Source organism: Notolabrus celidotus, chromosome 9 (assembly GCF_009762535.1).
Source record: "Notolabrus celidotus isolate fNotCel1 chromosome 9, fNotCel1.pri, whole genome shotgun sequence".
Classification (NCBI taxonomy): domain Eukaryota; kingdom Metazoa; phylum Chordata; class Actinopteri; order Labriformes; family Labridae; genus Notolabrus; species Notolabrus celidotus.
Genome location: NC_048280.1, coordinates 7,895,845 through 7,909,167, shown reverse-complemented (window position 1 = coordinate 7,909,167; position 13,323 = coordinate 7,895,845). Strand labels below are relative to the sequence as shown.

At 39.3% G+C, this 13,323-nt stretch overlaps 1 protein-coding gene across 1 annotated transcript; it reads right to left on the bottom strand.

Annotated features, from left to right (window-relative positions):
* Positions 1–6,936: 6,936 nt before the first annotated feature.
* Positions 6,937–8,684, bottom strand: LOC117819354. The gene is made up of 2 exons (XM_034692663.1): positions 8,363–8,684; positions 6,937–7,818 (listed from the first exon to the last, which is right to left on the bottom strand). The coding sequence occupies exons 1-2, from the start codon at positions 8,651–8,653 to the stop codon at positions 7,465–7,467; spliced, it is 645 nt and encodes a 214-aa protein (XP_034548554.1). The 5' UTR covers positions 8,654–8,684; the 3' UTR covers positions 6,937–7,464.
* Positions 8,685–13,323: the final 4,639 nt, after the last annotated feature.

The window sequence follows — 13,323 nt, the reverse complement described above, 5'->3', positions numbered from 1 at the left end:
GGAGGCAGCAATGATACATAACACATGTCTCAGTAGACATCACTCTCCCAAAGTTCCCACATGCCAATTAGATTAAAGCGGTATATTACTAGTGGAGGGAGCACAAGGAGGAAATCAATACCATGTCTCCAAGCAGGACCCCTGAAACAACAGCCACTGTCAGTCTGAGACTTATGTCACCAGTATACAAAGTGGACTGCAGGGTCCTGTCCCAGCCAGCCAATGTATACTCCTGAAGAAGCAATTACAGCAGGACTGAGGAAGGATTTAATCATTTATGAGATTATTTGCGTTTCAGGAGAACAGTGACAGACATTCTCAGACTTGATCCAGTCTTTGGATGGAGTGTTTGATGTCATTTTTAAGGAACTCTTCATGTACCGTTGCACAATTCCTGAAAATATTCAATTGAGGTTTCTATTCAGTTTATTCAGTTTTAGAGCTGATGGTGTTACAGTATTAATCATGATACAATTAAGGTTTAAAATTAGCACATTACTATTATTTATATATTTTTTGAAGTGTTTCAAAATTCTAAATTATTTAATTCCAATTGATTAAATATGTATTCATGCTGTTAAGCTATTATAATTCAGTGATTTAAAAAAAATGTATTGCTGTACAGGGCTAATTCCTACTAATGAACCCCACTAGGCCCACAGACAACTAAGGCCAGATCCACATAATGCGAATAGTTTAGAAAACTTAGAATTTTAAAGTTTTAGCTCAATGAAATCAGAGGTTTTGGCAAAAACGTGTCCCGGCTCAGGCTGCGGCAGTGTTTTTTTTTCTCCTGTCCTTTGTTGTTTCACCCCACCTCTCTGCCTTTTCTCCCTCTTTCCTTTGCATGTGGTGTAGGTGTGGCTCACTGCCGCTGCTGCATGGGGACACACACCTGTGAGCAAACTCCTAATATGTGCTACTACATATACCTGGTCCTCCTGTGCCAGATTATTCCTTTGCCCCTGCTGTCTCTCACTGCACCAGGTTTTTCACCAGGCCAGCCTTTCAAGCCAGTATCTTGGATTCTCCTTCTTTTTTCGTGTCTCTGTCTCAGCTCTGGGTCAAACACCTGAGAACACACTCTGACAAAAAGACTTTCAAGGTGGATATTGGGGACAGCAGAAACTTAGATTTTGGAGAATGCTGAGATCATTATCTTAACTTACAGATGGAAAATGCTGTTTACTGTTGTTTATCCCAAGAAGATGCTTAGTATGCATGTGCACAATGTTCTTCTTTGGTGTATGACATGACAGACTGATTATACATTACTGCCACTTACTGATCTGTTATGCTTTTGTGGGCGTTTTCCACTGTTTCTGTCTGTCTTTAAGACTTAATATTCAAACAAACGTCTGTGTGGACCGGAGCTTTGAAGAGACAATAATCCATTTAAAAAATATCTGTATATGTGTGAATGTAGCCTGGAACTTTTGGGTTAGTTTTAGAACTTCTAATAATTTCATACTCCAATAAATCATTTTCAAAACCTGAACTTTACCACAGCTTTTTTCAAGAGTATGATAATGAAGTTTTAATTCATCTGAATTCATCAAGAAGTGCAAAATTGTAATCAGGGACTTGGAATGTGATCATACACAGAAATTACAAAAGCTCTGTGTTTATGAAATATATAAATCCTTATAATAAAATTGAATGTGATGATTTAATCCTTCTTTCAGTAAAACAAACAACCCCAATTTGTCTGACATGCCAGAACACCTCTCTTATTTTAATATTCTTTGCAGTGGTATTACATTTTAAGATTATTAGATCTAATGAATAAATGGTTGCTCTGCTGCACTCATGTTAGAGGGCTTTTCTGACACATCTAGAAAATCAATTCTCAGGTAAAAACATGACTCAGAGGGAGAGATATTCAGATCAGAAGGATGAAATTCTGCACCAAGGCCGACTGCAAATTGCCCCCTGTCTTACTTAGATTTTGCAGAATCTTAAATCAAAGTAGGAGCCTTACATTTTGGGATGTGTGCTCACTTGCTTTCATGCTTAGACTTAGCTGAGAGGATCTATGGTATCAGATGTTCTCATCTAAATCTCTGCACTAAAAGCGAATAAGCACATTTCCCAAACCCTCAAACTATTCCTCTGGTTTAAATCAGAATTAAGGGAAGCTTCAGTATCAAACAGCACAGATGCAATTTGGCATAAAAGGGATTCCAAGGAGCAATGGAGACCATTAAGCTAGATAATGGGTTCTGAATACAGCACCATCATAATTTAAACAGTAATTGGTGTGGATATGTGGCTATATTCAGCGTAAACATTGTGCATATCTGATAAATAAAGACCTAATGTTACGCAAGATTAATAACACTCGCCCAATGCAATTACTCACCCTTCCTTTGCAGGCTTTGGAGCATGTGACACCTAATCAACTACAAGGTCAATGGAGAGCTCAGGTCAGGATTCAACGCGGGCCATAATAGGTCTTTTATACACAGAAATTAATCAGAAACTAAGATGTGGTGACACTGCTTTATGAGTGTGTCTGCAGCACACCAAACGCATCCGCAGTCCTCAAAGGTCGACTGTAGTTTAAGGAATCTTTCACCGCTGCTGATAAATTATCCTGATGAGCACAGTGATGGTGCGAGCCGGAGGGCTGGCTCTAGGAACCTTATCGAATCTATTATGCACAATGAAACAGGTAGGAGCCATCATTAAAAACAGAGCCAGCCAAGTCTTGCCACAGAAAATTATTGCATGATTAGATGTCGTGGTAAAAAATAAAACAGCAATCGACATCAGTTGCAGTAGCGGAGCCATGATGCATCACAGGAGGGGGTAGAATTAAGTTTAATCAGCTCTAGATGAAGATAGGAGGAGGGGAAAAAACAAGTGTAATCACTCACTTAAATACAGACGATGCTTTGTCAGAGATGAGTTGCACGGGCGCTGTTTGACACCAAAAAGGTAAACAACTTTTTTTAAGGATTTGACGCGGAGGGAAGATATGATGAAGTAGAGAACAATTTTTGCTTTATGGATTGCAAAACAGTCACTTTGTCTGAGCTATGTATAATAAATAAGGCAGGCAATTAGCACGCTAAAGATAAGCACAGGAAATGACTGGGTCAGAGAGCAGACAAGTAAGTTGATAAGAGGGGGATGTTATGGAGACAGTGGAGGTAAATGGTAGAAAAGCATCGACTGATGGAAGCTTCCCTTGGAAGCTTTCCAGAGTGAGAATACAGGATGTGTTGGGTGTTTTGAATTGGGGCCATAAAAGAGTTAAATTATCAATAAATGTAGCTTAATAGGAAGAAATAAAATATTTGTCTTCCCCTGTTTTTCAAAACTCATTACAAGTCAAGGCCTTGTGGCACCTCTGACTTGAAAGAGAAAAAATCTCAGCGGTACAAGTGAAGGGGTGTTCAGCACTCAATCAGGGGGAAATAAACTCCCTTGCTTTCATGACTGAATCCTCTTTATTGGATTTTGCCTAAAGAACAAAATAAATACAAGAACCAAAATGGGAGTCTGAGTGTTGTACCCGGGCTCAGTGTAGTGGCTGTGCTGCAGCTGAATGACAGATTGAGGGTTATGTATGCGACAAACAAAGAACAGCACCAAAGGGAGAGAGAGGTGGCAGTGATAGTGACTTCTTCTTCAGGGCCTCAGGACGGCTTTGCTGGATCTGCCCTGTATAAACAAATGAGCACTTCTACCCTCTGGTTCAGATGTGCCACTCTGTGAAACACCATGTTAACTTTCTCTGCCTGTGACAGCGAGAATCAAACTCTTTAACAAGTACATTCAACTCAATGAATCTCTGTTGTAACCACACACTTATAACAGATTAGGCTTCTTCCTTGTACGGTGCAGTTCTGTTATAGTTACATCACACAACATCTGTATACCAGCCTAGTCTCAGTTTGGTAATGATAAGACTCTATGCAACATCTAAATACATTAACAAAATTAAGATGTCAAGCAAGAAATTAAAATAGGCATTGTCCAGTTAGATTTTCAGAAAGAAGCTTGTCCTATACGTTTCACATTTTGAATGTACAGTGCGCAGCAATAAGCGACATTTAGGAGAACAGACTTGTTAGAAATGAAATATAACATTCAAAAGTATGTTTAAATGAATGCGCAATACCTGAATATAAAAGTAATTTGTTTTTTTCAACTTAGACTGAGCCTTTTATGTCTACATATTAAGGAAAGGGTCCCCTCACACAAAGGCTGGCATCTTGCACCGCCATGTTTTTACAATAGCACAGAACAACACACACAAAGACACAGACATAGACATATTTCCCCCCTGGTTTTCCTGTGTGTGTGTGTGTGAGTGTGAGTGTGAGCATGCACATAGGTGTGGTGGAAGGATGTTGCAGGTGTCTCAAATCTTGTCCCTGAGTTTTAATTTTATTATGTCTGTCTTTACAGATTGATGCCTCAATAATTGACTTCATGGACGACGACAGTCTGGCTCGCTACATCCCAACATACCGTATGGAGATCGGATAGCAGCAAGATGCTTCTGTGTGGAAAATCACAGTACAAGTGCAAAAGAATCCCAAAAACATTCACTGCTTGAAAAACTGAAGAAAAAGATGGGTATCAATGGCAATGACGATGAGAAATCTCATCATGAGGAGTTTTGTGCTCCAAAGCGGAAAAGAGGTTGTGGAAAAAACAACAAATGGGCTGAAAAAAAGGCCAGAAAAGTTGAGTTGGGGTGGATTCATGAAGGTAAACAATTAAGGAAAAGCAAAGGAGGGGGAACAGGGGCCCTTGATGTACCCAAAGAATTAAAAAAAAGCAGACATTTTACAATACGCTAAAGACCTTTTCTTCCCAAACGGAAAAAGTACTGTACTGAACTGTACACAAAACTAAGAATGGAAGTGTTAAGATTTTACCTGTGCACTAAGAGCCTGATGGATGAGGATGATGAACAATCTGATGGGCATCAATCAGATGTAAACAGGGATATACAACTGAGAGACATACATGAAGAAGATGAGCAAGCTGCTCAAACCATTGTCATTCTGTCACCAGATTTGAAGGAGGCTGATGCAGAAGTATTATCAGACACATCTGAGGTGATGATTGGCGCCTTCCTTGGAGAGCCCACGGCTAGTCAACTTGATGATACTTTCACAGGGTCAATCTTCTGGAGGAGATGATCAGCCAGTTTAAGGATCCAGTACTCCTCCAACACCCTCTAAAATACGCTTACGTAGATGAAAGAGGAGCTGACGCAGATGGTGTCTCAAGAGATGTATATGCTGCATTTTGGACAGAGTTTATGGACCACACAGCGGAAGGCGAGGACCTGAGGGTTCCATTACTGTCTCCAAAATGGCAGGAAGAAGAGTGGAAATCCATTGGCCGAATTCTGTTGAAGGGATTTCAAGACCATGGATACTTCCCCTGTCGCCTTGCCTCTGTTTTCACCGTGGTACTTATTTTTGGTGAGAATGAAGTCTCTGATGATGTGCTGTTTGAAAGTCTTCTCCTGTACTTAAACCAGTCAGATAGAGATCTGATAACCACTGCCCTAACAAAAGATCTTTCAGATGAAGACAAAGATGAACTACTTGATCTTTTGGACCGTTTGGGTGTAACAACTTTTCCAACACAAGATAATTTGAAAGGCATCCTTCTAAAAGTGGCGCACAAGCAGTTGATCCAAAACCCAAGATATGCAGCAGAAAAAATATCATTAATTGCAAGCCACTCCCTTAAAGAAGCGTTTGTGAGCCCACAACATGTCCTACAAATGTATGAGGATAAAAAGCCAACAACAAGAAAACTTTTGAAATTGCTGGATGCATCTCCTACAACTCAAGCAGAGAACCAGGGCTTCCGTTTTCTGCAACAGTACATCAGAGGACTGGATGATGCAGGACTCAGATTGAGATCCTGTTCACACCAGTGGACGGACTGGCAAGACGACCAGTAGCGCACACCTGTGGGCCAACCCTGGAACTGCCATGGACATACACCTCCTACCCAGAACTACGAAGTGAAATGGACAGTATACTGGTGTCTGAAAGCTCCTATTATTTCAGCATAGCCTAGGTCAGTGAGAAGTGAATCTGTCTGATACCAAGCCATACATTTAAAAGTACTGATGGATTCATGAAAAACAGAATATGATAAATGCGGACATATCAATTGATATTGATGTTTATGAAAAATAATACATCCACTCAACAAACACAAGGGAAAGCTATTTTTACACGAACAAAGAGGGTAAATGTGGAGGGAAAAACTGGATTGATGTTGGCAAAATTTAGAAGAATAAATAATTCCAATCATTTTAGTTCTAATAATCTGTTTTTCAGGGTACTGTTAGACATTTCATGTTTACTTGTAGTAATGTTTATGAAGTGTGTTAAATCAGTATAGTTCCTTATGTTCTTGAGAGCTGAATGCAATAACTATAGAAATACACACAGCTTTTATATCTGTTTTAAATCAAGTTTGTTCAAAACAGGCCTGTTACAACTCTTACCTGTTGATGAGTTCCCACAGAGAAGTGTGTGTGTGTGTGTGTGTGTGCGTGCGTGCGTGTGTTTGTGTGTGTGTGCGTGCGTGTGTGTGCGTGCGCTTGAGGAGGGATGATTTATACTGCAGTTGCTTTTTTTCTTAACTTTTGTCAAGTTTGAAGTTAAAATGTAATGATTCTATCAGCAGTCTATGGTTTAAGACTTTGTTTATATCGCACTTTGTGATATTGTGATGGCTGCTCTGCATCTTGTTACTGTGGTTTACTGGAAATAAATTGGCACAATTGCACATTTGACACGGAACGGTTGCTGCATTTTTGGTCTGGTGTAAAATGTAACTTTTGTTTTCTCCTGTGTTTTCATTAGGGTTGGGGCCTGAGGCATTAAACCACATATCTATAATGAAGATGTTGTGGTTTTCAAATGATCATTCCAATAGTCATTACCAATTATATGTTCATTTATTAAAGAATATATTGAAGTAATCAACAGAGATCTGAACAGTCATTAAATAGGCAGACAAAGGTCCCAGCTGCAAGTCAGAATCGAGACTCTATACCCCAGCAGAACTTTGTGATACTGTTACACACATCCATATTTGGGCCTGTAGGAAACAGGTGAGTATGGAGCAAAGTGAGCAGTGAACAGATTTAAGAATAAATTGTGAAGTATAACTTGGTATAACCATTAACATATCATCATAAGCATTGTTAACCCATAGTTAATTTCAGCAAATACCTCTCTATTTTGTTCTTTATAAATGAAAATACTAGCAGTTCACAGAAACCTGTCACTAGTGTGGCTGTAAATAGTTTCACTGAATATTGTAATCCAAATTTCAAACAATAGCATTTAAAACCAGTCCTCATTGGAAACACAATGTCTTTGGTATCAGCAGTGAAAAAGGCTGTTTTCTATTATGAAAACGAAAAGGGATACAAATCTAGTTGTTAGAGAAATATAAGCAAGAGCTTTAAGGCTCCAGAGCTCCTGAGGTAATGTTTAAGTCTTTATGTATGTATGTTCTCAGGAAGAGATACAGCTCTATGGCTTCATCTGCTGTTGTGGGTGAGAGTAAGATGTTTTCTGCCATTATAAGGCTACACAAGCTGAAAACTGTTTCATCACAAGGATAAGGTCCTCTCTGTTGGCATTCTTCTTTACAAGCATCCACTGCTTCCTGAGAGACCTCTTTCAGGTGATCTTGTCCTCCAAACAGACGAGGGATGGTGTACATAAGAACTGGACGTCCACTTGGAGCTACTGCATTTCTGCTGTTGCGGATAATGTGGGTATTCCACAAATGCACAACTCGCTGCAGCTCTTCCTGTTAAGGAAAATACCAGTGAGAACAAAGATTAATGCAGAGCTATTTTGAGTCAATATGAAACATGCAAACATATACTCTCTTAGGGGCAAGGGGGGTGACTTGGCGGTGAGGAATGGGCCTTTGATATGCCACAGGCAAAATGTTTAATCAGGATTAAAAATATCTCTACATCCAAAATGTTAAAAAAATAAAGTTAATCTTGTAAAAGTACAGGGGGTAGAGATGTGTAGATTACAAGCACCCTTCAGCTGAAGCTAAAATAAGGAAAATGAAATATAAGTAGAAGAAGATGTGGCTGAAGGAGATGTGGATCCATTAAGGGGTTAGAAGATTGCCCAACAGTGCGAACGTGTGTGTCCTGTATGACACACACACACACACACACACACACACACACACACACACACACACACACACTATATATATATATATATATATATATATATATATATACATACATACACACACACACCATAGACTGTAAATAAAAAGATATACACACACACAGGAACATTAGGAGAGTTATAGGGGCATAGTATACCTCAATGATGTTCAGACAAGTAAACAATATAAGCTGTTTGTCCAAGAAGTCTCCAGAGAAACAGTCATAGTCTTTCAGTTCCTGGAAACGATTCATCCAGTATTGGGCTTGATGGGTTCTCAAGAAGGCCCACCAGCTTTCGATCCGCTGATTGTGATTACTGGACCCAGAAATATAACAGTTATCGGCGTGGCGATCCGCACTCCATCGTAGGAACCTCTGCATCTCTGCCATTGTGACATTTTCTGTTCCCAAATCTGCGCGAATTCTGGCAGCTGACCCCATCCTCATCTCAACTTCTGCGATGAAATAGCCAGCGATGATCTTGGGATTGCTGTTTGTTGAATAGGCATGAAGCCATACCATGAGTCGAGAAAAGCCATCAATCGCTCCATTTATGCATATTCCAAATGGCTTTAGTTTGTCATAGGAGTCAACGTGCCACATATAATTAGGCCCAGGGTTAATGTATCTGCGTCGCATCAGGCGATTTCTCCGTCTTTGCTCAACACCGCGGGGGTCTAGAAACTTTAGCAAATGCCTCACTGTACTTTGGGTCACAACATACCCAGCCTGGATGCAGCTGAGATGGTGCAGCTTGTATCCATGGAGCCTTCCGTGCCCCTCCAGCTTGTCCATGATAAATGAAACTACTTCAAGAGGGTCGGACTGATTCTTCCTTCTGTAGAGCCCCATGCATTTCAAAATCCGCCTTAGCGTACGCATACTTACCGTTATAGCATCCACAGTGCTCAATAACAGCAGAATCTCTCCATGTCTTAACCCAAGCATGAAGTAGAATTGAATCAAATCCTCTAAGTGAGCCATATTCATCGAGTTCTCGGTTCTCCTTACAATTTTCCTATCTAAACATGGGTTTAACAACAAAAAGTATCATGTTATAACAGGATACCTCGATATCACGAAATAACATGATAATCATCACGAAATAACGTGATAATTCAGTATCACGTTATAACGTAAAACGTATCACGTTATAACGTAAAACTTATCACGTTATAACGTGATTCTGATTAAAAAAAAAAATTTTAGGCATGGCAGCAATATGCTTCCGTAAGATGTACTCTGTCAACACCTGTAACCCATCAGAAAAAAAAACAACTAATATTATCTAAAGAAAATAAAAATGCACACAACTAATTAGAAAAGAAAGGCTCAACAAAACAATCCTGCACATTTACCCCTCCGACCTCCTCCCTCTCCTGAGATTACAGGCAACAGAAAACCCAGTTTTAACTCTATTCAAGAGCTCTCACAGCACGTCAAAAGAAACAAAGACAAACAATAAAGACAAAACCAAACCTTGTTTGCTGCTCTCAACTGTATTTAAAGCAAACCAAAATAAAATAAACAGAAGTCTTTAATTTATTAACTCTTTTGATGATTTTTCGTTGATATATATGGTCTTGGTCTTGATTCAGTCTCGATCCTGAAATATCTTGGTCTTGTCTTGGTCTCTGTGCACTCTGGTCTCAGACTTGTCTTGGTCTCAGTTGATGTGGTCTTGACTACAACACTATGAATATGTACCAATGAACCCTGGTCATTGCATACATTTTGTATGTTAAGTCGGTATTGTACCATATGTGATACAACTAAAGTACAGACCATATTTGAAAACACTCTTTATGCAGCAGCTTCTTGTCCTTGAAGGCCACTGTTGCCTCAGCAAGAGGAGGAGTGAGCAATGGAGGGTTTCAATTTAGAAACTGACTGCTAGATACTGCTACATTTTCCTATTTCTAGACACTCTGACTTCAAAAGGAAGGAACTAAAAATTCACTTTTTCTCATGTGGGAATCAAACTCAAACAAAGTCACATGTTCACTTGACCAAACATCAACTCAAGTCACAGTCCTGTTTTGGCTTTTGTGCCGTTGAATGCATAGTTCAGTTTTTCTGAATCAGGATTCTGTTAGATACTTCTCAGTAGCAAGTGTATTTCCTCACAGGATATGTTGGTCAGCTCTGCCCCTTTGTTGAGAAACCGTGCAGAGAAATGGAACGGAAGCTGAGCTATTAACCGCTGCAGACGGGGCCAACCATGTAAACTAGTTCATTTCAACTCCAACCCAAACATTAATTGTGGCGTGAATGCACCTTATATTTAGAAATGTTTAACTACCCTTGGCAAACAGAAAGCCACTTTGCTTTATTACAATTTCCGGAAGCAACATGTGCTTCTCACGCCTTCTGCACACTGATCAGTTGTTCAGGTGTGCAGGATTTGACAGAGACTGAACTGAAAAAATAGTGAATTTGAAAGCAATGGCATGCTGTTTACTGTGGACATAAAAAGACATCTTTATGAAACAGAGTTTACAAAGGAGGAACTAGACTAAGTGGACCCAAGGAGAAAGGGGAGGAACGTCTGTGCTACAGAATTATGGACTTTCTCCAATCCATCACAAATTTAATCAAACACCAAGAAGGGCAGAATGGAAATTTGTCTTGAAGATTTTTGGCTCTCACTGTGTGTTATTTCACAATGACATGACCCACAGTCTGCCCTGATATGTCTACCTTAACTTACCTGAAATACACTGGGGTAGCTGTTGAATGAGGGCCCATGTTGGTTCTCTACCCATATTATCAACAAAGGGGCCAATCTGGCACGGTTTCCCTGGGGGCAGTACACTTGCTATTGATAAGAACCTCACACAGTATCAATTCAAACCACAGGACTATCCCTTTAATACTTACTCAGATATCTTCAAAGCTACATCAAAACAGTACTATGAAGCCCACTTTACCACTTCTTATAGATCCACCGCAGCATTATATTTGAGGAGTTTAAGTGTTTACTATGCATCATAGTAAGCCTGATACTATGCATTCCGTATTAATGTAACCTGTAACAGCAGATTATACCTGTACTATATTTCTACTTGCTGAAAATATCAAGTGTCCCTCAAGAAATAATAAATTCCACATCTCCTCCATGAAAAGTGTCTATGTCTTTAATGCACTCAACCTTTATCTGTCTGAAAGTTTTGGTTGTTATTGACAGCACCACATTGACTAGCCAAAACCTTCACGTGTCTGAACCTGTGGTAAAAGCTTTTCATCCTGTCTGGGGCAGACACAAACTTGGCTGCAGCCTCCAGACACCAGCATTCTTTTTCAGATTCTTATGCTGTGAAATCAGCTACTTTCTATGCAATGAATCAACAGCACACAAGGACACCAGTCTGGTGGTGAAACAAAAAGCCAGCCAGCCATCCCACATGACAATGGAGTGGATCAAAGCTTCAGAGGAGAATGGTGCGCATAAGATGTTTGGTGTAATGAAACTTTAAAGACTTGGGCTTATCAGCATACCCTGACCTGATTATCCTGAATACATTGCATCTGCTGAGTTGATCTCAATGCTCTAAACTCCTGTGTTGTTGAAAATTTATATGCAGAGGGGAACAGTGAGTTTCCCAGCAGCATGTCTACGGTCTAAAATTTATTTGAGATCCACTCGAACCGTAATGTGTTTCAGTGGGATAACAAGTGATTTGCAGCCATGAAATATTTTTATGGCGTCTGTGTTATAACAAGTGTTCACAATTCTTTTTGCCAGAAGCAAGACAGGGCTTCTGTATTTCAAAAACAAAATTTGACATGAGATATTTACAGGGTATGTTAAGGACAAGTTTGCAGACTGAGGGGAAATTTGCCAGGATGGTTTCAGGTTTTTAAAGAGAAATTAAAAATTTTATCAAAATGGAAAATATCAGTTTGATTTTTTTTTTTATTTAAATGTCACCAGGGCTGTCAAACAATTAATCATTTTCATTGTGATTAATCAAATACTTGCAATAGTTGATGTGGACTAATGACATTGTTAATCACATGTTTAAAATGTTTTTTCATTCAAGATTCAGGACTTCATAGAACAAAGCAACTGGATTGAGGTTGTTAACCCTAATGTTGAAAATAAAACCGCCGTTTAGTATTCAAACATTGTATCATTTTTAATGTGGTCTTCAAATAAACAGAAACAAATGATAGCGCTATTATTGTAGTCAGCCTTAGAATAATTACTTATACACATATTTCTCCTTTCCAATCATGTCTGTGAATTTTGGACGTTAGCTAGGAATTATCAAATGCTAATGTTAGCTATGTTCTGATGTTAGCTAATGCGTTGATACGAATTTATCCTGATGTCTCTCCAGATTTTCACTATCTATTGTCTTTGTGGCTTATTAATCAGACAGCCGTGAAATGACCATTATTTGTGAGATTGTCAAGATTACTCACGACCCGGAACAAAGCAGTAAGACATGCAAACAATATTTCAGCATCCCACCATGACAACATTTCACAAGAAGCTGGCTGCCGTGGGAATGTGGCTATTAAATGACTAAAACCAAATATATCTTGGTAAATTTAACCTGAAGACATTAGCTTGAAATGTAGCTGATATTTAAGTACAGGGCAGTTTAAAAACACAAATACAGCACTGACTTCACTTCAGCTGGTTTGTTATAGCTTTGATTAAGCTAGCTACTTTTGCTGTGTTGCTGTAGCTTAACTAGCTACATGTAGGGTTGCCACCCGTCCTGTAAAATACGGAATTATTATTTCACACTTATACATTGTTTCCCGTTTTGAACCAATACGGGACGCGGTTTGTCCCGTATTTCCCCTTTTGCCTTGAACTCAGTACCATGGTGGCCTGTCAGACGTGTGACAGCATGCTGCGGGAGAGCAACATTCCCGCAATATCAGGACCAACAAATACCAAACGGCAGTCTCACAGTTCTTCGTATCTGAAGCATCCCCTGAGTTAGATACAGAAGTTTAATAATAACTAATATATGATTGATTTGGAAAAATTAATCCAACTAGAGAATCAACAGTATGATATGTTCAAAAGGAATAAATTATGTTTAAGTTACCATAGTGTTTCACTTAATATGTTTTCGTAGATAAGATAAGAAAGATTA

What these genes read in the sequence shown, in the direction of transcription:
- LOC117819354 (XM_034692663.1), bottom strand. Translation starts at nt 8,653, where the DNA reads ATGAGGATGGGGTCAGCTGCCAGAATTCGCGCAGATTTGGGAACAGAA. An exon ending in CTTGTCTGAACATCATTGAG is followed by an intron (nt 7,819 to 8,362) that starts GTATACTATGCC and finishes TTTCCTTAACAG; the next exon opens with GAAGAGCTGCAGCGAGTTGT.